Here is a 26,430-nt window from a genome sequence, read left to right as displayed (position 1 = left end):
TTTTGACAGGGAAATCTGCCATCATTACTTGGTCTGTCCTACATGTGACTGCAGATCCACAGCAACGGGTCTTTCCGGCCCTCATATGACCTACAAAGTCACAATTGCAAGGGCAATAAATACTGGTCTTACCAGGAATGTCCACTTTTCAAGAAAAAATAAATTTGAGAGGACAATGATGTTGTTTGTGCATCCGTAAGCCATAAATGCATTGTCCAAATTCACAGATACATACATAGATAAATTCTGTACGAACATTTATGAGTCAGTCATTGTTTATACCTCCTGAGAGATGGTTTCAGGGGTATAAAAATTAACAATTTTGGAGTAAGTGTATTGAAACATTACTGAATTGAAGTAAAGAATAAAACCAGTTTCTCAACCTCAACAATCAATGATGTAGTAAGAGCCTTGAACTGGAGAATAACTTTATATCTAAACTAATTTGACACTTCATTGCTGTTGCTTTTTATTACTGGTTCTTTTACACTATTTTGAAATTTTACAGTCTCTTCCGAATTGTTACTATTACAATCATTAACTAAGTGATTCAACTTAAAAATGAATTTACACTTCATGAAATTGTAGAATATAAAGTAGAAGATCCAGCCAGTTGACAGTATTTTTCAAACCAAGAGATAGCAATTTTGCACGCTGTCAAATTTGTATGTTCTTAGTGTATGATAATAGTGAATTGGGTCCTGTCACGATCGTCCCTAGCATTTTGTAAAGAATGTTATTATAAAGAATAATTTCATTGTCTGTAAATTTTAGGAACTTAAAAAGCCTATAAAGAAATCTCAAAGCTCTGCTTTAGAAGGACACAAATCTAACAATTCTACGCAAAAAATAAAGTGCTGGAGAAACACAAAAGTTGCTGAACCTGCTGAGGAGTGAAAAGCAAAATTAATGATTCTACTGTCCTTCATCAGAACTGAAAGCAGCTGGGAAATGGCTGGTAGTTATGCTGATGAGGGAGTTGAGTGAGTGGGGTTAAAGGATGGTTGAGTGAGGGAAGAAATGAGTCGAATAGATGGAGACAATGCCCAGAGACAGAAAGAAAAGAAAAAAAAGCATACAAAGGGATTGCCGAGAAAGAATATTGAATGGGTGGTAATGGATAGTGTGAATAGTTGAAAAAGGGTTGGCTATGTTAGGAAAACCTATATAGAATAAGACATGAGGCTGTGGCAGTGCTTACTTGAACAGAGATTGCGGAGTTGTAGGAAAGCTTAAGGAAGAGGCACAGACTTTCTCAGCTTCAAATAACATCTTTTTGTTTGACTGAAACACTTCTAGTCTGGCCTATATTAGGCACCTTACACAGAGATAATCTATTTCTTAACATTCGAAACTAACTTCTTCTAATAGGAGCAATTGACCTTTGCATCCATGTTTAGCCAAGACTACTTCAAAACCAAAACCAAAATACAGTTTCCTTCAAGCAATGGGTGTTTTTGCCCTAAGCCAAAAACAAAAATCAATTCTGGAACTTTCTACCTAAAGCCCATTGCACAACTGTTTATTCTGTACTCTTGTAAACTCATCCAATGAAAACAAAACTCCAATACTCTTTAAGGAAGTAAGTATCTCTATTACCATGCTTTTTAGAAAAGAAACTACCACGACTATAAAAATACTTACAAATTGATCATTAAGGCAACCATGGCTGACAAGGGAAGTCACGGGCAGCATAAAAGCAGAATAAAATGCATACAATATGATGAATATTAGAGGATTGGGAAGCCTTTAAAAAGCGAAGGACAACTTAAAAAAAAGCAATGGGGGTTGGGGGAGAAGATGAAATAGAACAGTCAGCTACCTAGCAATACAGAAGATGATTTCCAGACTTATTTAGGTATCTAAAAGGTTATCGAGAGGCAAGAGTGGACATTGGATTATTGGAGGTTGGAGGCTGCAGAAATACTTATGGAAACAAAGCAATAGCAGAGGAACTGAATAGGTACTTTGCATCAGTTTTCATGTTGGAAGACACCATCAGAATACAAGAACTTCAAGAGAATTAATGGGGCAGAGTGGCCTTCAAGAAAAGGTGCTGGAGAAGCTGAAATGTCTGAAGTTGGACAGATGGACTACACCCCAGAGTGCTGAAGGAGACGACAGTTAAGGAAATTGGAGAGGCACTGGTGGTGATCCTTCAGGAATGAATGGAGTCAGGGAGGGTCCCAGAGGACTAGAAAATAGCTAATGCAACATCCCTGTTTAAGGAGGTTAGGAGGTAGGAGACAGGAAAATATAGGCTAGTTAATCTGACCTTGGAGGTTGGTAAGAGTTTACAGTGCATTGTTAGAAAGAGAAGATTGAGGAGCACTTGGAAGTGCATGGTAAAACAAAGCAAAGCAGAGTCAGAGTCAAAGGGAAGTTATGCCTGATAAATCTGTTAGAATTCTTTGACATGGTAACAAACAAGGTTAGACAAAGGACAGCCAGCAAGTACGATCCATTTGGATTTCCAAAAGGACTCTGGCAAGACACCACACAGAAGGCTAAGATAAGAAAAGAACCCATGATATTAGGGACAACATAGTGGCTTGAATAAAGGATTGGCTGACAGATAGAAGGCAGAGACAGGGGATAAAAGGGTCTTTTTCAAGATGGCAATCAGGACTAGTGGATTTCCCCAGAGGTCAGTGTTGAGACCACAACTATTCACATTATTCATTAACGATCTGGATAAAAGAACTGAAGGCATTTTCATCAGGTTTACAGATGACACACACATATAATTGGAGGGACAGGTAGCATCAAGGAAGTGAGGAGGCTGCAGAAGGACTTGGACAGGTCTTGGAGAGTGGGCAAGAAAGAGGCAGATGGAATACAATGTGGGAAAGTGGGAGGTTATGCATTTTTGGCAGGAAGAAGAAAGGCACAGACTATTTTCTAAATGAAGAAAAGCTTTGGAAATCTGAAACACAAAGGGACTTGGAAGTCCTAGTTCAGGAGTCTCTTGAAGTTAACGTGCAGATTCAGTTGGCAGATAGGAAGATATATGCAATGTTAGCATTCATTATAAGAACAGAATACAAGAACAAGGATGTACTGGTGAGGCTATACAAGGCTTTGGTCAGGTTGTCTATGGGATACTGCGAGCAGTTTTAGGCCCCTTAACTAAGGAAAGACATGCTGGCACTGGAGGGGGTCCAAAGCAGATTTTACAATGTTGCCAGGGCTGAAAGGCTTGTCATGAGGAGCGGTTGAGGGCTCTAGGTCTGTATTTAGAGTTCAAAAGGATGAGAGAGGATCTGATTGAAACTTAAAGTATACGGAGAGGCCTCAATATAGTGGATATGGAGATGACGTTGCCACTAATAGGAGAGACAAGAACCCGAGGGCACAGACTCAGAGTGAAGGGACAACCCTTTAGAACCGAGATGGAGAGGAATTTCTTCAGAGGTTGGAACTCATTGCCACAGAAGACCGCTAGAGACCAAGTTTTGAGTGTCTTTAACCTAGAGATAGATAGGTCCCTGATTAGTAGGGGATCAAGGGTTACGGGGGAAGGCAGGAGAATGGGGTTAAGTAACATATCAGCCATGATCAAAACAAATGGAGGAGCAGATTCAATTAGCCAAATGGCCTAATTCTCTCTCTTCTGGTCTTATTGCCTTCATGAACACAGACAATATCTTTTTGCCACTGTTTAGATTCCAAACGATAAAATAAATCATGCTAAAATGGATGCATAAATCACTTCACATCCTATCATACTAGGAATAAATTTCACAGATGCCTTCTTTCAAAGCTGAAATCTACAAGTCAATCCACCATTCTTCACAGCCGCAATACCCAAGACAAAGGATGAGCTCATGACTTCTCTCAAGATTAGTTTCAACTCCAGAGCACTGAGTAATTTCATTGTAACGTTTTCAATTTAAAATCATATGTTTTGGCTAAATAATTCAAAACTCCAATGACACTACTGACTGGTGCATTGCAACAAATATTTTGGCAACTTGATTCAGGCTTTGGTTTTGAATGATGTGATACAAGTCATTTGTCGACCTCCATCAGTCACTGTTGTGCCTTGGGACCATGAAAAAATCTTGAAGGCAAGATTACAAATAATTATGGGTTAGACTTCTGATTGGCTGATTTACTCTGCCTGGATCACTGCCCAATTCCCTACTACAGTACAAATGGTGATATCTAGAGGTTTGGGCTTTTTGCCTTTCGATTAATTTTGATTTATGTCTACAGTGGCAGCTGTGACAAAAGATGCACAGAATTACAAAATGAAGGAAGGAAAAGAGACACAGCCACAAGTGGCACCGCTATCAAGATATTTTTAAGTGCCATGTTCATGGCTCACTCAGAATCAATTAAGCTTGACTTTCCTACTTTTATTTTACACTAAACACTTAAATGTGACTCATCATGTCTCCCTTGCTCTTCTGCAAGTAATAAAAGTGCACTTTATTTATTTTGATGAAACTCACCAGCTCAATGTTCTGAACCAAGGTAGTTCATAAGAATGATAAACTCTGTAACCAATAGTGATGATCTCATGAAAACACTTGATTTGAACATATAGAACCTAAAACAGAATATGAAAAATTAGTGTATCTTCAAACTAGATTCCAAGACATTTAATCACTCCAGTTACAAAAATTCAAAATACGAGAAAATCAGTGCTTCAACTGGGAAAAAATCTAAACTTTAATTGGACAGCAGGTGAGAAAGGCAAGATTGCTCAGTTGACACTTGGAAGCACTTGACTGACTCAGCTACTACACTATCAATTTAGTGCTCAATCTATATCAACATCAGTTCAATTCAAGGTGAGGCAAATACCAACAGTGATATTGTTGCCGGACTGGAAATCAGAGTTTGAATCCCGTATGGTGAAACCAGACCTCAAAACTAAAAATGGAATTAAAATATTGCCTAAAAGTAACTATGTTGATTCGGATAAAAGTTCATCTGATTCACTAATGTCCTTTGAGGAAGAAAATCTGTCATTTTTACCTGGTCTGGCCTATATTTGACTCCAGACCCATAGTAATTTAGTTAACTCTTAACTGCCCTCTGAAAATGGCCCAAAGAACTGTTTAGTTCAGGGAAAACTAGGGATGGGCAACAAATCTCTGGCTTGTCTGCAACATCCATACCTCATACAAGAATAAAGAAAACTAAAATCAGCATCAAATTCTCAATATAACAAAAAAGACTTCTCTATTGAAAGCAACACCATGTCATGCCAAAAACAGAGCCCAGGAAAACAGGGGACTAATGGCATGCTGGCATTGGGTCAGCTCCCATAATGATAAGGCAGTCAATAAAAAGATTCAAAATGATTTTTAACAAAACCATCAGTTAAATAGACCTAATTACTTAGTCAGCTTTAGGCCATAGGATTGCACTAATACATAATATTTTGCTTCAAACATCCAAACGGAATGTATTGTGTATAGTGTACTTTAATACTAAGAATGGTTTACAACAGGTCTGGGAGGAGTCTGCAGTAAGTTGGCATCATCATGGCGCAGGTAGTGTGCCTGCGTAAGGGCCACAGCAACAGGAGACAAAAACTGACAACACAGACAACTCCTTCAAAACTGCCGTCAAAGCCAAACCTCACAAAACAGGTAGGCATAAGCAGGTCTTCTTCTGCATCTCTAACAAACAGGGAATTGTTTTAAACTGGGAGGCATTATCACAAGCGAAAACGGCATTGCAGAAATTCACTTTAAAAACACTAAACATCCAACTCTAATTAATTAAATAGAGGCTGCTGGGCAGGCAACATGTTGTATCTGTAATACATGAAAGCAGGTGGACTCAAGTGAGATTCAAGTCGACTGCATCTGTACCAGGGCAAGCAACTCCGAGCTGATGAGCTGGGGTCTAAGCTGCAGAAACTACAACTCAGAGGGGAAAGAGTTACTTGAACACAGTTTCAAGAAATAGTCATAACCCTTAAAACAATTGCATTAAATTTGGTCCATGATCAGGAACAGGTAGGTACAACTGCAAGTGAAATAGGCTTTGGGATCTGGAATTTAGCTTTGGAGAAGCCTTGGTCAGGACCTTTATCCAATATTAGAGGCATAGTATGATACAGTGAGGATACAGACTCTTTCGTCCAACTCATTTGCGCTGACCAGATATCCTAAACTGATCTAGTCCCATATCTCTTTGAACTCTTCCTATTCATATAGCCATGCTGATACAATTACATCACTTAGAAGGTACGTGCCTCCACTACTTCCTCAGGCAGCTCATTCCATACAAGCACTATCCTCTGCCAGAAAAGTTGCCACTCAGGTCCCCTTTTAATCTTTCTCCTCTCACCTTAAACCAATGCCCTCCAGTTTTCGACACCCCTACCCTGGAAAAAGACCTTGGCTATTCAACCTGTCCAGGTCCCTCATTGAATGGTAGAATCCCTACACAGCACAGAAACAGGCCCTTCAGCCCAATAAGTCCACACCGACACTTAGAGCATCTCACCCACCCCCATAATCCTCCTGATCTACACACTCCTGAACACTATGGGCAATTCAGCACGGCCAATCCACCCAGCCTGCATACCTCTGAATTGTGGGAGCTGATCAGAGCACCCGGAGGAAATCCACACAGACAGAGGGAGAACGTGCAAACTCCACACAGACAGTCGCCCAAAGTGGAATCGAACCTGGGTCCCTGGTGCTGACAGGCAGCAGTGCTAACCACTGAGCCACCATGTGCCCATCATCATTTTATAAACCTCTAAGATCACCCCTCAACCTCTCTGACACTTTAGGTGAAAAACAAAAACACTAGCCTATTCAGCCTCTCCCTATAGGTCAAACCCTCCAATCCCAACAACATGCTTACAAATCTTTTTCAAACCCTTTCAAATTTAACAACCTCCTTTACCATAGTAGGGAAACCAGAATTGAACAGAATATTCTAAAAGCAGCCTCACCAATGTCCTGTACAACCAGAACATGGTCTCCCAACTACTATACGTAATGCACTGACCAAAGAAAAGTGTGCCAAACGCCTTCTTCACCACCCTGTCTACCTGCGACTCCACTTTCTATGAACTATGAACAGAGCATTCCTAGGGCTCTGTTGTGTATGAGATTCTTGCTCCAGGAGCGGACAAAGGGCACAGGCAGCAGGGAAGATATGCTAACTGACTACAATTTTGACAGTATTCATCTAAGCAGACTTCACAGGCTATAAAATAGAACTGGAATGGATCAACTAAATCAAAATTAAATTTAAAAGTAGAGGAGTGATTTCTATGGATTTGAACCTCTAACAGAAAATCTCAAGAAAGGGATGAATCTATTTTGCTGTTTCTTTCATACTGTGTTGGCTATTTAGATAGGTTTTGTTTTTCACAGAATTCCTAGTGTAGAAACAGGCCATTCAACTCATTAAGTCCATGCCAACCTCCAAAAAGCATCTCTCACAAATCCAGCCCCCTGCCCTATCCCTGTAACCCTGCATCTCCCTTGCCTAATCCACAAAGTATCCAGGGATGTGCAGACTATGGGCAATTTAGCATGGCCAATCAACCAACCCTTTTTGTTTCTGTTTCTTTTGTAATAAACCCATATTTCCTTCTTAAAAGTAACACTTCAGCCTTGTGTGACTACGTTCCAGCAAATAATCACCACTGATTTTTTTTTTTAATTCTCAAGTCAGAATATCACCAAGTCCTGTAGTACCATCAACCAAGATCATAACATCATGCTCAAGTCTGGGGACTGGTAGACACGGGGAAGATAAAAGTCAGAAAGATGCTACAAAAGAACAATAACTGGAGGGAGGAGGACAAGATGGGTGAGGGGGAAGGAGGATGCGGCGGGGTGGGGGCGGGAAGAAGGATGAGAGCGAACGAGCGAGAAAGAGAGAGAAAGAATGAGCGAGCGAGACACAGAGAAAGAAAGAATGCGAATTGATGATCGCAATAAGGACATTACTTTATCAGCACTTGGTGTCACAGGTGGAATCAAGAGAATAAGGGAAAGAAGTATGAGAAAAGTAGTAGTATAACAAAAGAATGAACTTGCTTTTATACATAAATTTTAATATTAAAGAAAAAGCTGAGCAGCTTGCCACCATAGCAGTGTATGGCTGAAGGTGATGTTAGGACAAAACCTTGGTCAAGTATGTGGGATAGGGTGATAACTGTCACTAAGCACTGGTCAATCTAGGGTCCAGAGAAGCAAACTGTTGTGCAAGGTGAATCCTGTACACTAGCAGACAGGTGAGAAAATGCCGTCTCAGCAGACATTATTGACACAGGTAAAGGGATAGTTCATAACAGAAACCTACATATTCAGGTTTATTTAACTCTACAAATGCAGCATTGAGTGAGAAATGTAGTGTACAGCAAACAATATGCGGCCGTGGTCAACTTGATAAACGATAATAGGGATAATTTTGTTTCAAATGTGCTTGCATATCAAGTTTCAAACAGATAGATGTAAAAAGAGTGAAGATAAATCGGGCAGAAAAGACAGTGATGGTGTTGAAGAGTGTGAATAGTTCAGTAAAGTAAAAAATTGTGAAAAGCGGTGGTGAGGGATTATTGGGAAAAGCAACAACATCCTGTTTGTAAACATAAATAGGTGAAAATAGTTTTAGAAGTTTGGAGACAGAATCGAAAAAACAGAAGAGGTGAAACAAAAGAATCATAGCAGTAAGGAGAACGAGGTAGACATGATTATTATTCCTGAAAATTTGTAAATGATATTCAATTAGCAGTAACAATTTCAAAAACAAAATATTTTAAGTGATTTATTTTTATTATCATTATCCTGTTCACATCTCTTCTCCCTCTCAAAATGTTTAACTTTTAATACAATTTCAATACAAAATGAAACTGTTCAAGTAGTCTTACCAGAATGTGTTTTGGCACCTCTTAGTTGGAAATATTATTTCTGATATACTCCTTACACTATATTCATCTTACCGAAAACTTCAAGAATTAATGAACTGATAGCAAAAAGTGTCTTTTCGTTGCACTACATTTAATTGTTGCTTAAAAAGAAACACTTCAACAAAATATGTCCATCTTACACTCATTAGGAAATTTGCAAGAATACTAATTCAAGTGAAAAACTAATATTTTTACTATATGAAAAGATTGCACTCATTGCTAGTACATTCTCCATGTCAAATGTCTATAAGTAATAATAATCTAATTAATGACAATTGACAGTTTATTGCCAAAGTCTTGCTCAAATTTTAATTGACTGATTTCTTAGGTCAATGCCTTGATCAATGAACCAGAAAACGGCAGTCATTTATTCTGTTAAGGCGCAGAACACATACAAGCTCAGTCTGCAAAGGCACACTTTGCACCTTAATAGATGTATCTTCTAGTACACATTAGTATGTCACACTGAGTTTGACTGAACTTCTTAAATTTATCAACGCAATTCTTTGCACACTCAGGATTATCCACTAAATGTTGTCCAATTGTAGAATCACATCTAATATTGGTCACTGTTGTAAAATTTGCAAATATGGCCTGGTTGGACACTCGGTCCCTTGTTTGTCACCTTACAAAGCAGCAGTGCTCCAAAAGCCTGTGATTGCAAATAAACCTATTGGACTATAACCTGGTTTGTTGTGATATGGATAAAAACAAAATATTAAAGATACCAGAAATCTGAAACAAACACAGAATGTTGGTAAATTCAGCAAGTCTGGCAGTATCAGAGGAGACAGAAACAGTTAATATTTTGGAGTTCAGTATGACTGCTTAGAACTGCAGATTAGATATGCTGTTTGATAAGATCTTCTAGTCCTCAGGACGTGGCCTACACACCTTATACATTTGCATGGCAAGCAGAACATCTTTTCAGGTTGATGGCAGAATCCTGTTAGTACTGAACAGCATACTACTATGTTTCATGCTAATACTATAGTTATCTACATCTGTTGTTCAAACATTTGGGAAATTTTCATGTTCCAGGATATTCTAAAGTATGCTGGACACTCTTCAGGACTTTTCAAAAGTTTGTGAAACGTACAATGAGAAATACCATTATTCCACAGGGTGGTTTTGATGTAAACTATTTCAGCATTGGGAGTGCAGAGAGAATAAATGATTTGCTAACTACTTGAGGTTACTGATAGGGCCATTCTAAGAAACTAGCTTAACAATTCACCTAACCATTTAGGTTTTTTTCACATTGTGCAGTACCAGTCAGAGACAAAACAGGCAGTCAAGGGCTGGGACAGACAGAAAAACACGGTAAAGGGATAAATAAAAGAAAACAAAAAATTGGTCAGATTACTTAATTGATTTTCACAATGAGTTGCTCCACAGGTAGAGATAATGGTATCTTGGTTGATTTTCTGAAATATTGATAAGGGTCACCTTTTCTGCTCACTCAGATTAAGGCAGCAAACATTTATAACTTAGTTTTCTATTCTCTTAACTTCCAAGAGCTAAAAAGGGAGATTGGGCAGAGGATCTCAAATCCTCATGTTCTACCATCAACAACCACATTCCTTCTCCCGAAAACACAGCCTAAAACCCAATTCAAACTAGCCACTCCTTAACAGGCAGGAAATCTCCTCCATGAGACCCCAGTTACCATTTGACATCTGTCATCCACTCAAGCAGAAGGTCTTTTCCAGATTTGCTAGAACCAAGTTCCAGGTACTGACCTCTTTAATAGAGAACTTCTGTTATCTGTTTTTCTCTTTATTCATTCATTCATGGGACGACAGCATCACTGGCCAGGCAGCATTTGTTGCCCATCCTTAATTGCCCAGATGGCAGTTGCGAGTCAACCACATTGCTATGGGTCTGGAGTTACATGTCGGCCAGCTCAGGCAAGGGTGGCAGTTTCCTTCCCCAAAAGCAAATCAGATGGGTTTTTCCTGACAATCGACCTTGGATTCATGGTCATCAATACAGTCTTAATTCCAGACATTTGTTGAATTCAAATGCTATCATCTGCCGTGGCAGGATTCAAACCCAGGTCCCCAGAACGTTTCTTGGGTCTCTGGGGTGACAATGCCAGTAGACTATTGCCTCCCCTTTTAAACATCATGTTCTTGCCAATGATGAAGTAGCTACAAAACCTTTGGTAAGGTACCAAACTGCAATTAACTTTCAGTACCGGCCTCTCAGATAAACAAAAGCTTGTTTGGTCTGTTTTACTTTGAACGCAAGCTATTGTCCACAGTCCAAATATCATCCTTAGCTTCGAGTTCACAGTTCACAGCTCCAAACCAAAATTAATAAAAGAACACAATAAAGATAATGGAAAACCAGCATTTGATCCTGGATAACTTGACTGTGCAAAGAATTATATTGGAGAACTAATTTAGGACTGTTATTCAGGCTCATTGCATAGGGCACTAAGCAGCACTGGAAAGTACAATTATTAATACATAAAGCCCTGCCATCACAGGCAGAAATGAATAGATGGGCACTTTACCTGTTTCAAGTCAGCAAATTAGGTGAAGGCTACTCACTGGTTTATTTCTTTGGACAAAAATTTTGCTAAATTTGAGTAAACCAGTCAGATTTAAATTCAAATCAAGCCGGCAGTTAACTACCAATCATCACTAATTTGTGTATCTTCCATGGCAAAGGCACCACCATTAAGTGTTCACTGGCCAACCAATCAGTTCTCTCGTTTCATGAGGAACAAATGATAATTCTTCCCTTGAATTGGTAAATCTTTGAAAGGTCTTGATGAGTACAAGGTGAAAAGCTTTGACAAATGTATCTGTCTTTGTTCAGCCAAATTTAACTTGTATCAGGTGAGTTGAGATTTAGTGAAAATCAAAATTCAAATTTAGGACTACAGTAGAGTAATTGCTGCTTTGCAGCGAGACATTTTCTTAATAAACACCCTTTTTAAGTTAGAGAAGCAAAATTATTCCACTAAAATTAGTTTACTGACCACAAGCATGAGTACTACAGGTCCTAGGTAGATGATTAGGAAGAAAAATGAAATCATAGCGAGTGACAAGATCCCACGAATCCACCAATTCTTCCATCTGCAAAACAAAATGAAAGTTTAAAAACACATCACAAAGTGAATTAAAAAGGATAAACACTTTAAAAGAATTTTTTCTAAAAAGACTTAGAATCTCCATACAAAATTTGTAAATGATATCCTCATTATTACAAACATTACATAAAACAATCATTTGTAGTATCCCAAAAGCAACACAACAAAAATTGTCTTTCATTCACTCGTGTGACGTGAGTATTTCTGGCTGGGCCAGCATTTATTAAGCATCACTAGTTGACCTTGAGAAGGTGGTGGTGTGCTACCTTCTTGAACCACAAAAGGTCGTTTTGCTGTAGGCAAACCTACAATGCCACTGAAAGAGAATGCAAGAATTATGGCCCAGGAACAGTGACATATTTCCAAGTCAGGATGCTGATCGGCTTTTTTATTTAAATTTACAGGATGAGGGCATCATTGGCGAGGCAATCTCTAAATGCTCAGAGGCCAGTTAAGAGTCAACCACATTGCTGTGGGTCTGGAGTCACAAGTAGGCCAGGCCAGGCAAGGATGGCTATTACTTTCCCTAAAAGGACATTAGTGAACCAGATGGATTTTTTGCAATGATCAATGACTTTGTGGCCATCATTAGACTCCTAAATTGCAGGTTTTTTTTAAAATCAAAGTCAAATTTCACCTTTTGCCGTGGCAGGGTTTGAACCCAGGTCCTTGGATTAATTGTCCAGGGATAAAACTAATAGAGGCATCACCTCCCCTTTGGAGGGAACATGCAGGTGGTGGCGTTGCCATGTATCTGCTGCCCATGTCCTTCTGGATGTTAGTCATCATGGCCTTAGAAGATGCTGTCTGAGGACCTTTGGCAAATTCCTGCAGTGAATCTTGTAGACTACATATATTGCTGTGGAGAGTTGATAGTGGAGTGGCTGAAGGTTTGTGGATGATGTGCCAAACAAGTGTGCCCTTTTGTCCAAAATAGTGTCAAGCTTCTTCAGTGTTGTTGGAGCTGCACTGATCCAGAAAAATAAGGAATATTCTATCACATTCCTGACTTGTGCCTTATAGATGGTGGACAGGCTTTGCAGAGTCAGGTGGTGAATTACTTGCTGCAGCATTACTAGCCCCTGACCTGCTCTTTTTTTAAAGCCCCCATTTGTCTTTAAATGATAAGTTCAGTCGACTTTCTGGCCAATGGTAACCCCCAGATGTTGATAGTGAATGACTCAGTGATAGAAAACATCACGCAACATCAAGTGTCAATGGTTAGACTCTCTCTCTTGTAGGAGGTGGTCATTGCTTAACATTTGCACCATGCAAATGCGACTTATCACTTTCAGCCCAAACCTGATTATTTTCTGGGCCTTGTTTCATTTGAACAGGATTTGCTTTACTACGTAAGGAGTTGCAAATGGCAAACATTGTGCAATTGAACATCCCCACTTCTAACCTCATGTTTAGAAAAGGTCATTGATGAAACAGCTGAAGATTGCTGGGTCTAGGCCATTGCCTTGAGCAAATCCTCCAGAGATATCCACATGATCTTTCTGGTATGATTGGGTAATGTAATGTAGAGTGTAGGTCATCAACAGAAAATACAGCTAGACCTTTTAGAAGTGGAAGCTGAAGGGAAATGCTGTTGATACAATCCACCAATAGACTGTTAAGTTTGGAAGATTCGAGCATCTACTCATTTACAAAATTCAAAAACAGACTGTTCAACTGGAGACGAGTTTCTGCAATTGAACATTTACTAAATAACAAAGTGCTAAGAATTGCACAATCAAGCAATTTAGAAGTTCAAAACAAAGGGGGAATTTCAGAAACATACAAAATTCAGAAGAGAACTGGACAAGGTGGATGCAAGAGTTCCAGATGGCAGCAAAACCCAGAACTACAGGTCGCTTAGTGTACGAATACAGGGTAAGCCATTTAGCAATGGAGTCAAAGAGAAATATCTTCACTGGAGTGAGAGACAAGTCTGTGGAGTTTGCTACCACAAAAAGCAGTCAAGGCCAAAACATCATATGAATTCAATGAGTTAGATACAGCTCTAACGGCTAATGGGATCAAAGAATAATGGGGCAAAAGTGAGAATCGATATTGAATTGGATGATTAACTGTGATCAGAATGAATGGTGAAGAAGCTCAAAAGAGTCAGATGGCCTACTCCTGCTCCTATTTCCAATGTTTCAACGTAAATATTAATTTACGCTGGTATGGTACACTTGCCTGTACTGAAAACACATTAATACCACTATTCCTTGCAGACAGAAAGAACATGTATACACACCATGCTGGTTTCACCTTAATGAAGCACAAAGCAGTGAAAATGGGTGACATTCTTAATGAGTACTTTGCATTGATATTCACCAAGGAGAGGGACATGACAGATGTTGACGTTATGGATAGATGTTTGCTTACTCTAGGTCAAGTTGACAGAAGGAAGGAGGAAGTGTTGGGTATCCTAAAAGATAGTAAGGTGGACAAGACCCCAGGTCCGGATGGGATCTATCCCAGGTTACTGAGGGAAGTAAGAGAGGAAATAGCGAGGGCCTTAACAGATATCTTTGCAGCATCCTTAGACACGGGTGGGGTCCCGGAGGACTGGAGACTTGCTAATGTTGTCCCCTTGTTTAAGGGCAGCAAGGATAATCCAGGTAATTATTGACCAGTGAGCCTGACGTCAGTGGTAGGGAAGCTACTGGAGAAGATACTGAGGGATAGGATCTATTCCCATTTGGAAGAAAGTGGGCTTATCAGTGATAGGCAACATGGTTTTGTGCAGGGAAGGTCATGTCTTAGCAACTTAATAGAATTCTTTTGAGGATGTGACAAAGTTGATTGATGAGAGAAAGGCTGTAGATGTCATATACATGGACTTCAGTAAGGCGTTTGATAAGGTTCCCCATGGCAGGCTGATGGAGAAAGTGAAGTCACATGGGGTCCAGGGTGTGCTAGCTAGATGGATTTTAAAAAAAACTGGCTACGCAACAGGAGACAGTAGTAGTAGAAGGGAGTTTCTCAAATTGGAGACCTGTGACTAGTGGTGTTCCACAGGGATCTGTGCTGGGACCACTGTTGTTTGTGATATACGTAAATGATTTGGAGGAAGGTGTAGGTGGTCTGATCAGCAAGTTTGCAGATGACACTAAGATTGGTGGAGTAGCAGACAGTGAAGGGGACTGTCACAGATTACAGCAGAATATAGATAGACTGGAGAGTTGGGCAGATAAATGGCAGATGGAGTTCAATCCGGGCAAATGCGAGGTGATGCATTTTGGTCGATCAAATTCAAGGGCTCACTACACAGTAAATGGAAAAGTCCTAGGGAAAATTGATGAACAGAGAGATCTGGGTGTTCAAGTCCATTATTCCCTGAAGGTGACAACGCAGGTCAATAGAGTGGTCAAGAAGGCATACAGCATGCTTTCCTTCATTGGACGAGGTATTGAGTACAAGAGTTGGCAGGTCATGTTGCAGTTGTATAGGACTTTGGTTCGGCCACATTTGGAGTACTGTGTACAGTCCTGGTCGCCACATTACCAAAAGGATGTGGATGCTTTGGAGAGGGTGCAGAGGAGGTTCACCACGATGTTGCCTGGTCTGAAGGGTGCTAGCTATGAAGAGAGGTTGAGTAGATTAGGATTATTTTCATTACAAAGACAGAGATTGAGGGGGGACCTGATTGAGGTCTACAAATCATGAGGGGTACAGACAGGGTGGATAGCAAAAAAACTTTTTCCTCCCCACCGCCCCCCCCCCCCCCCACCCCCCAGAGTGGGGGAACTCAATTACTCGGGGTCATTTTCAAAGTGAGAGGAGGAAAGTTTAAGGGAGAAATGCGTGGGAGGTTCTTTACACAGAGGGTGGTGGGTGCCTGGAACGCGTTGCCAGCAGAGGTGGTAGACGCAGACATGTTAGCGTCTTTTAAGATATATTTGGGCAGGGAGCAAATGGGCACAGACCGTTAGAAAATAGATGACAGGTTAGACAGAGGATCTTGATCGGCACAGGCTTGGAGGGCCGAAGGGCCTGTTCCTGTGCTGTAATTTTCTTTGTTCTTTGTTCATTCTATAGTCAATTTGCCAGGGCAATCAGTGTCAACCCGCCAGGTTAAATTTAACCAGAGTTTCACAGTTAACTGTTAATTATCTAAGTGCTACTTTTCCCCAAGGCAATATCACTACCGTAGTCCACTTGCCAACCAATCAACACTCCTTTTTCAGAAGGAATGGTTTACATCAAATGGCAGGAGAAGATAAAGCCACTGCCCTTTCAGACACATTTAAAACCATCTTCACTTAAGAATGTCCTATTATTAGGAAACGTCCAGCAATTGACAAATTGTGTAAGGTCTCCAGAAAGAAGAGACCAGATAGTCTGGAAGAGGCTGAGCCTTCTGCAGAGGTCTCTGATCCACACAAAAAGTTCATACCTCCAAGCGGGTGGTTGCTAGCCAAAAAAATAACCTATTGCATGGAAAAAAGTCCGTCAGTCCATGTCAGGCTATGCTGTGTGGTCTTAGATTTAGGAAAACACAACAGGGCGATGCAAAACACCAACTGGAAAGAACTTTGCTTATTAATAAGCACATACAATGAAAAATATATAAGAATTAGGGGAAAAGATAGTTAAACACATGATGCAAATCATTTCTCCTTCATAGCCACAGAGAAGTCTTGTTTAGCTTTTACCATGTTTTGGAACCAACAGAGAAAAGTACTCTTCTTTTGAAGTCGAATTAAGGTACTTTTAAAAGTAGAATGTGCTTAATCTTGCACATAATCCCTGCAGAACCTAAATTTAGTATTACATTTAGCTGACACCAGCAAGTGGTCAAAGTACTTGCATTGTTTTCGGTGGTAGTTATTATTGAAAGAGATGCCTCTATTTTGCCAAATGTTTACGTTCAAACTAACAACCTATTTGTCACATTAAAGGCAAGTGCTTATGTTGAACAAATATATCATAGTTTGTAAATTTTGAACAACATGGGCATTGAAGTATTAAAAATATCAAATCTGTAAAGGTCGTAGGGATGTGTAGGGAGGTGGCAGATCTGGAAGAGTATATGCAATAAGTAAACCATGCGAACCTTTCCTCTACTTTATTCCGAGCAACTATAAACATGAACTATATTATATAGAACACAACAGTACAGGACCAGGCCCCCTGGCCCAGTCTCTGCCAACCATGATGCCATTCTAAACTGATCCTATCTGCCTGCATATGGTCCATATCCCTCTATTCCCTGCCTGATCAGACGCCTTTCTAAATACCTCTTAAATGTTAATTTTGTATCTGCATTTACCCTGGCAGCACATTCCAGGCATCTACCACTCTGTTTAAAAAATTGCCTTGCATATCTCCTTTAAACAAGTCCCCTCTCATCTTAAACTATACCCCCTAGTATTGTACATTCCCACCCTAGGGAAAAAGGCTGACTATTCAGCCAATCCATACCTCTTAAACTTTATGAAGGTCATGCCTCAGCCTCCAATGCTCTAGCGAAACAACCCAAGTTTTTCCACTCTCTCCTTATAACTACTACACTCCAATTGAGGCAATATCCTGGTAAACCTGTTTTGCACCCTCTCCGAAGCTGCCACATCCTTCCAATGGTGTCATGACCAGAACTGCACACACATTGTTGATATGTTAAGTCTGATGTCCAGTTAATAGTAGATTATGAATTTAAATCCATTTCCTAAGAAGTGAAATGTGCCTTGCATTGTGAAAAACTGTAGCTACAGAATTCTCTCTGCTGAAGTTTTAAGCTCAAGATGAAAGATCAGGACAAACAAAGGGACTTCCAGTTTGGACAATTCAGTTATATATTTCCCAACACTGCCTTACTGGCAGGAAGTTATATAAAGTGGAAGCACAAATTATAATGCAAGGTAATGTTGCATACAACCATCTGACCAAATGGTCATAAAAATTTTACATCCTCGAATAAGAGATTTTCCACTGGAATTGTGAAACATCTTGAGGAAGGGCCACACAACCTTGTTTCAACAGCATTCACAGTTGTAAGCAAAGAACATTCTATTGCACCAGTAATCTTTTTTTGTTTTGCTTCCCCATGCCAAATATATGCATGGCTTCACCATGTAAGAATGATTTGTTTACATACAAGCAGTTTTATTTTGTTGTGGGCAGTACCTGTTTACAAAGGTAGGATGCAAATATCATTCTTTTTAAATTGTCAAAATTAAGTTGAACAGAACAGCCAAAACCATATTTTCAAACCATGGAGGGTACATCAGGAAACATTGATTAGGTAATACCAAACTTTGGTTTTAAAAGCTTGATAATTGTAAGCAGAAGTAAAAAAAAGTGAGTAGGGTATTGTGCAATAAACATGGTCTCCAGCACAGCCAAACAACTTTTATTTGTATACCACCTTTAACAAAATAAAAGGTCTCAAGGCATTTTGTGAAGGCATTATAAGACAAATTATGACACCGATATACATAACTGCAGAAAAGCAAAAGTTTGGTTTTAAGACAGCCAAATAGGAGGAAAGTTAATTGGAGGAGTGACAGAGGTTTAGGACAGCATTTGAAAGCTTTGGGCCAAAGCAGCTGAAAGCATGGCCAACTATAGTGGATCCATTAAAATACTCAAGGCCAAAAATAAAGAAGCATAGATGTAATCAAAGTTGCACATAGCTGAAGGGAGTAAGAGTGTTACCTGCAAGAGAAAAAGGTTGAAGTTCAGAGAAGCATTGATCAGAGGTACCACAAAATATTGGACGGAGAAATCTAGCTGAGCGTTAAATGTAGATCAATAACTTTCATGTATTACAAACTGAAATGGTACCTTGAAGATAATCCTGATAGGGCCTTATTGAATACTTCAGGAGTGCTGTCATTTGAGGGTGGAACATCAGGAATATCTGAATCAGGTTTCAAATCAGGTTCACCATCAACTTCCAGCCCTGCTTTATCAACATCAACGTCCTAGATCACAAAAGCAAACAAATTCATTGGAAATGTGTTGCATGAGATATCAAAAGTTTCATTTTTTAAAAATGGCACGTAGAGCAATTCAAATTCTCAGATATTGGTGACTCACTGGAGAATTTTTTTCTTAGAATTCCTAGTGTGGAAACAGGCCCTTGGGCCCAACAAGTCCACACTGACCCTGACCGTCTGCCAGTTGGGAAGACGGTAAATGTAGTGGTATTGTCACTGGCTAGAGGTCAATGCCCTTTAGATCACGGATTTGAATCCCACCATGGCAGATGATCAAATTTGAAGTTAATTAATAAATCTAGACTAATGTCAATGAATCTCTGTCACCATATTGAACATAGAAAATGCAGAGGCTGACAAGGGCATAAAATGTATTTTGGGTGGGTAACTTGGATGTCCTTCTCAACAGTGGCTTAGTAGCACAGTTAGTGATCAAGCTGCTCAGGTCCTGATATACATAAAAAGGTGCTGAGAGACCCAACAAGGAGCAAAAACAAAACTACGTGTTCTCATCTTGTCAATCTACCTTTATCAGATGCATCTGTCCATGACAGTATTAGTAAAATTGACCACTCCTTGTCCAGTCAAAGTCACGCTTCCACACTGAGGATACTTTCCAACATTTTGCCTGCAGTGATGAGTGGAGTAGATTTTAAACAAGTCTAGCAACCAAAAACTGGACATCTGAGAGAGCATCTCTCCCAGATTTGCATACAACCACAATTTGCAGCTTAACATATCCGCCATTCTACTGTTCGTCCGGCGCCAGGGGATCTATCCTGCTTCAACAAACAGTGCAACAGAGTATGGAGGAGGAGCAGCAGCAGCAGGCACAGCCAAAACAAGGCATCAAATTGATTAAGCTAAAACAGAGGATTACATGTAATGTCAAGCAGCATGTGATAGTCAAGAACTTAGTAATACCAGAATCAATGAATCCAGTCTAAGCTCTGCAGTCCTTCCACATCAAGCTATTAATGGCAGTGGACAATTGATCAACTAACTACAGGATGTGGCTCCACAGATAAAGCCATTCTCTATGATAGAGGATCCCAGAATAGAGGTGCAAAAGTAAGGCTAAGGCATGTGCAATATTTTCAGTCAGAAGTGCCAGCCGTTTTAATTTAATCCATGTAATACCAAAATATGGCTCAAGGCACCGGATACTGCAAAGGCTACAGATCCTAACAATATTCTAGTCTTAGTACTGAAGACTTGTCCTCAAGTACAAAAGTTCCCTGTAAGCTGTGCTTGCACACAACTGCTCCAATATTACACACACGACTATCAGCATGGCTACACAGATTGCAGCATTGACTTCTAGCTCCAGACGTTGCTGCCACACACACCCCAAAGGCCCACATGGAAGAAAAAAAAATTCAAAAGAACAGCATCCATGTTGTGCCCCTCATTAACCTATTTCAGTTCAGTTACAACACTGGAATCTCAAATTGCCCAGGTAGGTTCTGCCAACAAAAAGATAAATCCAGTCCAGCTAATTACTGCCTCATGAGTCTACTCTTGATCAAAGTGAAGGAAGGTATCATCTGCTATCAAACAGACCTTGGTCAATAATCTGCTCATTGTCACACAGTTCGGGGTCTAGCAGATCCATTCTTCACCTGGCCCCACTACAGCTTTGGTTCAAACAAGGACAAAAGAACTGAATTCAAAGAAGGGGAAGTGGGGGTGACTTCTCGACATCAAGGCAGTTCTTGACTGAATGTGGCTGGCAACGAGAAAACTCTCAGCTGACTAGAGCCATACCAAGCGTAAAAGGAAGATAGTTGTGGCTGATAGAGATCATACATCTCAGACCCGGAACATCACATCAAGAATTCTCCAGGATAGTATCTAGGTCCAACCAACAACAGATGCAACAACATGGGCTGCAGTGTTTTGAGAAGGCAGCTCACCACAACCTTCAAGGACAACTAGTGATGAGTAGCAAATGCTAACCAGCCAGCAATACCCACATTCCACAAATTCATTTAAAACAAAAATCAGTGAGGTTCATTCCACCGTAAGGTCAAAAGTGGGGGTGTTCATTGACCATTGTGTAATCTTCAGCACCATTTGCACAACTCCGATTCTGAAGCTGTCCACTTCAAAATACAAGACCCATAGACAACATTCAGGCTTTGACTGATAAGTGCCAAGTAATACTGGCATTGTACAAGACTCAAGCAATGAATATTCCAGCAACAATGAATGGTTAGATTCTTATTTCAATGGCATTACTATTGCTGAATCCCCCACTATTAACATACTACAGCTTACTATTTACCAGAAACTGAACTCAACTGGTCACGTGAATTCTGCAATGACAAGAACAGATCAGAGGCAGGGAAATCGGCAGTGAGTACTTCACTTCCTGTTCACCATCAAAAAGGTTCAATACAAGCAGAATGATAGGATACTCTCTACGTACCTAGATGAATGCAACTCTAACACTACGAGGCTGAATTCAAAACAGGCAAAATAGCCTCCAGTGATACATTCTGGCAGATGTGTTTCACCAATAGCAACAACTAACCAAGGCTGCTAAGCAAACACCTTCCAACCTCAAACTCTGTTCTTTAAGTAGAAGATCAGCAGGTACATGGAAGTTAACATCCAGGTCATATGTTGTTATCTTGACTTGGAACTGTATTACCATTTCTTTACTGCCTCTCAGTGAAATTCTTAAAAGTCCTTTTTTATAGCATTTTGGGTATTCCAACTCCACACAATGTTCCCTCTAACCTGCGTGGTCATGCAGCTGCTGGGTTTCTGCGCAAACCAGTGTGCCAATGCACAGACGTGTAGTTTTGGAAGGCACTGCCACATACTGACCTTGTAGACTCACTTAAGAAAAAAAACAGGGGAGTATTACATGCAAACTATAGCAGTTCAAGAAGCCCCTCACCATCGTTATCTCAAGAGCACCGAGATGGGGAACAAATGTTGGTCGAGCCAGCAAATCCCATATCATATGAATTGCTTTTTAATAGTTGCAAATCAATTAGATGCATTCTTGCCTCTGTTGTCAGAAGGTTCTGAGTTCAAGTCCCATTTCAGGTTTAAGCACAAAAATCAAAACTGACATTTCAGAATAATATTTAAGAGTGCACTGCACTGCTAGAAGTGGCTGAGGTCCCACCTGTTTTCTCACATAAATGTAAAGCAACCCAAGACACAGTATTATTTTGAGGAAGAGTACTTCCAAGTACTGGACAATATTCATCTCTCAATCAAGATCATAAAATCAGATCATCTGGTCATCATATTGCTACTGCATAAAAGGGTGTTTATTGTATACATACTGCCTGCTGCATAGCCTTCATTATAATAGGGCTACATTTAAAAAGGCAGAGCTCTTTATGCGTCTAGTGGTTACAAAAGAATCTATGTAAATGGATGGATTTCATTTTGTTATCTCCATTTCTCGTCTAAATATGGAATCACAGAAACATTTGCAAAGAAAACGCCAAAGCCTACAATGAGCTGTGAGCCAAGCAGATGTTTCAGGAGATGAAGATTAAAACTAGAATTAGGTTTTATTGTCACTTACTCTAGTACAGGGATATTGCAGCATAGTGAACAGGTGTACAAAGTCACTATTCCCAGCACCATCTTGGGTACAAAAGGTACCGAGGTACAAAATCAAAAAATAGCTTTAATTTAAAAACAAAACGACGGTTGCACCTTCTTGGAGTAAAATATTGAAATGCCACATTCCCTGACTTGACGGTCTACATCCAAAGGATCTTTAAAAAGAGGGGTCTACTGAGAAAGTAGATGAAGTGGTAATAATTGTCCAAAATTACAGATTCTGGAACAGTTCCAGCCCACTGCAATTGTAACATCTCAGAACAAGAGGGATGTATAAAACAGGAAACTAGACTAGTTACTAACATCTGCCATGGGAAAATTGCTAAACTCCATTATTAAAGGAGGACTAGCAAGATGCTTAGAAAATCATAACAGGCAAAGTTAGCATGGTTTTGGGAAAACAGAAATCATATTTGACTAATTTATTGAAGTTCTCTTAGTAAGTAAGAAGCAAGGTGCATAAAGGGGATCCTGTGGATGTAGGATACTGGAATTTCCAAAAGGCTGCAGATCAGATATCACAAATGTGATAAACCATTAGGATGGACAAAAGATTAGTTAGCTAACAGGAAACAAAGTAAGGGCAAATAGATTATTTTTGGGTTGGCAAGATGAAGGGAGTGCTATAGGGATTAGTTCAGAGGATCAATTATTGGCAATGCACATCATTGGCTTGGATAAAAGGAAGACTTGAGATAATGTATGTAGTTAACTTTGTGGATGACTAAGACATGTAGAGAAGAAAGCTGTTGAGAAGGCATAAAACATCTGCAAAAGGGACTTAGATGGATTAAGTGAGTGAGGAAGAAAAAATGGCAAGCAGTATGTGGGAAAGACTGCAGAACTCTGAAACAGAGGGACGTGGATGTCCTAGAACATGAATCATAAAAATGTTATGAAGATGATACAGCAAATTATTAGGAAGGCAAATGGAACGTTGGCATTTGAGAGGTTAAAAAAAACAAACATTAAGTTGTGGAAGTGTTGCTGCAACTGTACAGGCCTTACTGAGGCTACATATGGAGGAGTACTGTATACAGCTTTGATACGTTATGAAAAGGATAGAATTGCATTAGGTGGTTTTGGGAAAAGGTTCATTTGACCGATCCTTGGGATGAAGAGTCAACTTATGAGTAAAAGCTTGAGTATTCTAAGCCTATACTCATTGGAATTTGAGCAAGCAGTAATTATTTTGAAACATACAAAACCTAGAGGAGACTTGACTAGGTGGATGTTGCTTTTTCCACGTGAGGGAACTCTAGAATTAGGGTTTCTTATTTAAGACTGAGAGGAGGGGTTCTTTTTACAAACAGACTTTCTTCAGGCTGTGGAATACTCTTCCCAGAAAACTGCAATAGTTTGGTCATAATATATTCAAAAGCTGGGGTAGACAGATTTTTGATTGGCAATAAAATCAAGGGTTATGGAAACTGACAGGAAAGTAGAGTCAAGGCCAAAATTATAATCAGCTACAGCCTCAGCAAATGACAGAGAAGGCTCTAGACGTGAAACTGCCACTCCTGGTTCTAATTCTGGTGTACTTGTATGTGGATAACAAAGGGGGTGTTTTGTTGCGGTGGGAGTACGCTACCTCTGAGCCAGGAGTCTGCGTTCAAATCCCACCTGCTTGAGGTGCCTAATAGTATCTCCAAACAGAACTGAACAAGTTGCACAAGCACTTGGTGTTTGTAAGATGCTAACAAGGGCAGTGCAGAAAGATTTAACCAATACGGAAACAAGGTAGGTTGAGACTAGAGGGGGAGTGGTCAATTAACATTTTTATTGAATCAGAGCAGGAAGCAAGAGAAAGTGAAAGAATAGGGTAATAAGATACAGAGATAGAAAATGATGTACTGCTGCTAGAGTCAGAGTCACACAGCTCAGAAACAGGGCCTTTGGCCCAACTCATCCATGTCCACCAGGTTTCCTAAACTGAAGGCAGAGGACACCAACAAAAAAAGACTTAAAATCAGGAAAATGAATCACAGTAAATATTCCAAAACAAGGAGAGAGAAAGGATAATGGGATCATTGCGCCAGGGAATGATATTACAGCACTAAAAACAATCCGATTGCATAGAGTTCAGGAAATAGGAAGGGAAACAGTGCAGACAATCCCCATATTAAGAATGGGGTCTGATTTGCATGCAGGCTCCAGAACAGAACATAATGCAGGACAATACAAAACATTGATTTGTAAGTACAAGAAATGTTTGTACACTGAGTCTTTAAAATTATACCCAAATTTGGCATTGTATTCTCAAGTGCAACTAAATAGGAGACTCCCTGTACAATAACATAATATGCAGTACAAGTTACAAAACCCTGGCAATCAGAAACAGCTGGAATCTACAGACATTTTGGGACAATGAGCAACAATAGCAGGTGATAGCAACACTTTCAAAAGATCTTTGAAATTGTTTACCTTCCAAGTTTTATTCCGTTTCATTTTCCTTTCCTTCCAGGTTTCACAGGCAATGCACCATCTAAATATGCAACAGTAGTAGACTCGCCAACTTTAAGGGCATTTAAATGGTCATTGGATAAACACATGGATGATACTGGAATAGTGTAGGTTAGATGGGTTTCGGATTGGTTTCATAGATCAGTGCAACATCGAGGGCTGAAGGGCCTGTACTGCACTGTAATGTTCTATGTTCTATATCCATACGCAGACTAACTGCCTGCTCTTTTACTAGTATAGTAAGCATGTAAAAGCAGATTAATGTACTGCCACTTTGGCTCCCCACAGAAGTGGAATGGGCATTGGGAATTCATAATACAGCATTCTTGAGTCTTCTCACATCATGATGCTGCATTAGTATTCCAACATTTCACACTGTGCTGTCACAAGTTATAATTAACTAATGACCTGCTAGAAGAATAACTTTAGATTTTTGTGTTTGCCTTCTATAGATTAAGAAGAGTCATTCTTCACCTCTATCAGCGTGACAATCTTTGACCTGAAAATAGTTTAAATGCCAAATTTTTTCTTTCCTTTCTTAAAACCATTCTTAAAAACATTTCAGAGGAATATTCAAGGACTCACAGCATTTTCATAGATGTTAATTGTAATTTTCTTCGACTAGGAAATATTGGTCCATGTCCAGGAATTGCAGGTGGTAGAGGGTGGTGCATGTATTGAATGATCTGCCAGAGATGGAGGCTAGTACAGTTACAACGTTTGAAAGGCATCTGGATGGGTATATGAATAGGAAGGATTTAGAGGGACATGGACCAAATGCTGGCAAATCAGACTAGATTAATTTAGGATATCTAGTCAGCATAGAAGAGTTGGGCCGAAGGACCCGTGTTGTATCATTCTATGGCCCTAAGACATTTGGCCTAGCAGCTCCCAACCTAGAAGAAGTGGTACCAACAGCAAGTGTAATTAACAGGTATTAAGATCAACAGAGAGATAGGGGCTGGTGGGGTGACAACACACAAAAAATGAAAAACAGGAGACAGAAGGAGAACCACAGACAACTTCTGTGTGAGGATGAGGAGATAATCTCGGGAAGAGGTCAATTTATCTGCTTTGTAGAAGAACAATCAAGTGCCCGAGAGACATCGTACAAACTGATTAAAAAATGTCTAATACTCGGAAAGCTGACTGACATGGAGAGGGTTTTTAAAGATGAGCATATTACCAATGATAATTGTGGCTAGAATAGACAAAGGTGAAGGCTTTGTCAGCTCCCCTGTAAGAATGAAGCAAACAGTACAGCTGTAGCTACATAATTCCAAATTTGCTGAGAATCATAGAATAGAGTGCAGAGACAGGCTGTTCAGTTCATCAACCAAGTCGGCACCAACCCTCCAAACAGCATCCCACCTAAACCTAATCTGAAATCATATATCCATAACCCCACATTTATTATGGCTATCCAAGTAGTC

The 26,430-nt window shown here is 39.9% G+C and overlaps 1 protein-coding gene across 3 annotated transcripts in view; it reads right to left on the bottom strand.

The window, feature by feature from the left end:
* Positions 1–26,430, bottom strand: part of cds1 (CDP-diacylglycerol synthase (phosphatidate cytidylyltransferase) 1) — a 102,649-nt gene that overhangs the window by 41,113 nt on the left and 35,106 nt on the right. For 2 of the 3 annotated variants that reach the window (XM_048535250.2, XM_048535256.2), the window contains 3 exons: positions 18,786–18,925; positions 11,892–11,988; positions 4,458–4,555 (listed from right to left, as the gene is read on the bottom strand). In XM_048535250.2, the coding sequence (XP_048391207.1) occupies positions 4,458–4,555; positions 11,892–11,988; positions 18,786–18,925 (335 nt within the window). The remainder of the gene's footprint in view (positions 1–4,457; positions 4,556–11,891; positions 11,989–18,785; positions 18,926–26,430) is intronic. The other variant, XM_048535265.2, reaches the window with a different exon arrangement.

Source organism: Stegostoma tigrinum, chromosome 1 (assembly GCF_030684315.1).
Source record: "Stegostoma tigrinum isolate sSteTig4 chromosome 1, sSteTig4.hap1, whole genome shotgun sequence".
NCBI classification, from domain to species: domain Eukaryota; kingdom Metazoa; phylum Chordata; class Chondrichthyes; order Orectolobiformes; family Stegostomatidae; genus Stegostoma; species Stegostoma tigrinum.
The sequence above is the reverse complement of the archived record's forward strand: the minus strand, read 5'-3'. Positions and strand labels throughout refer to the sequence as shown.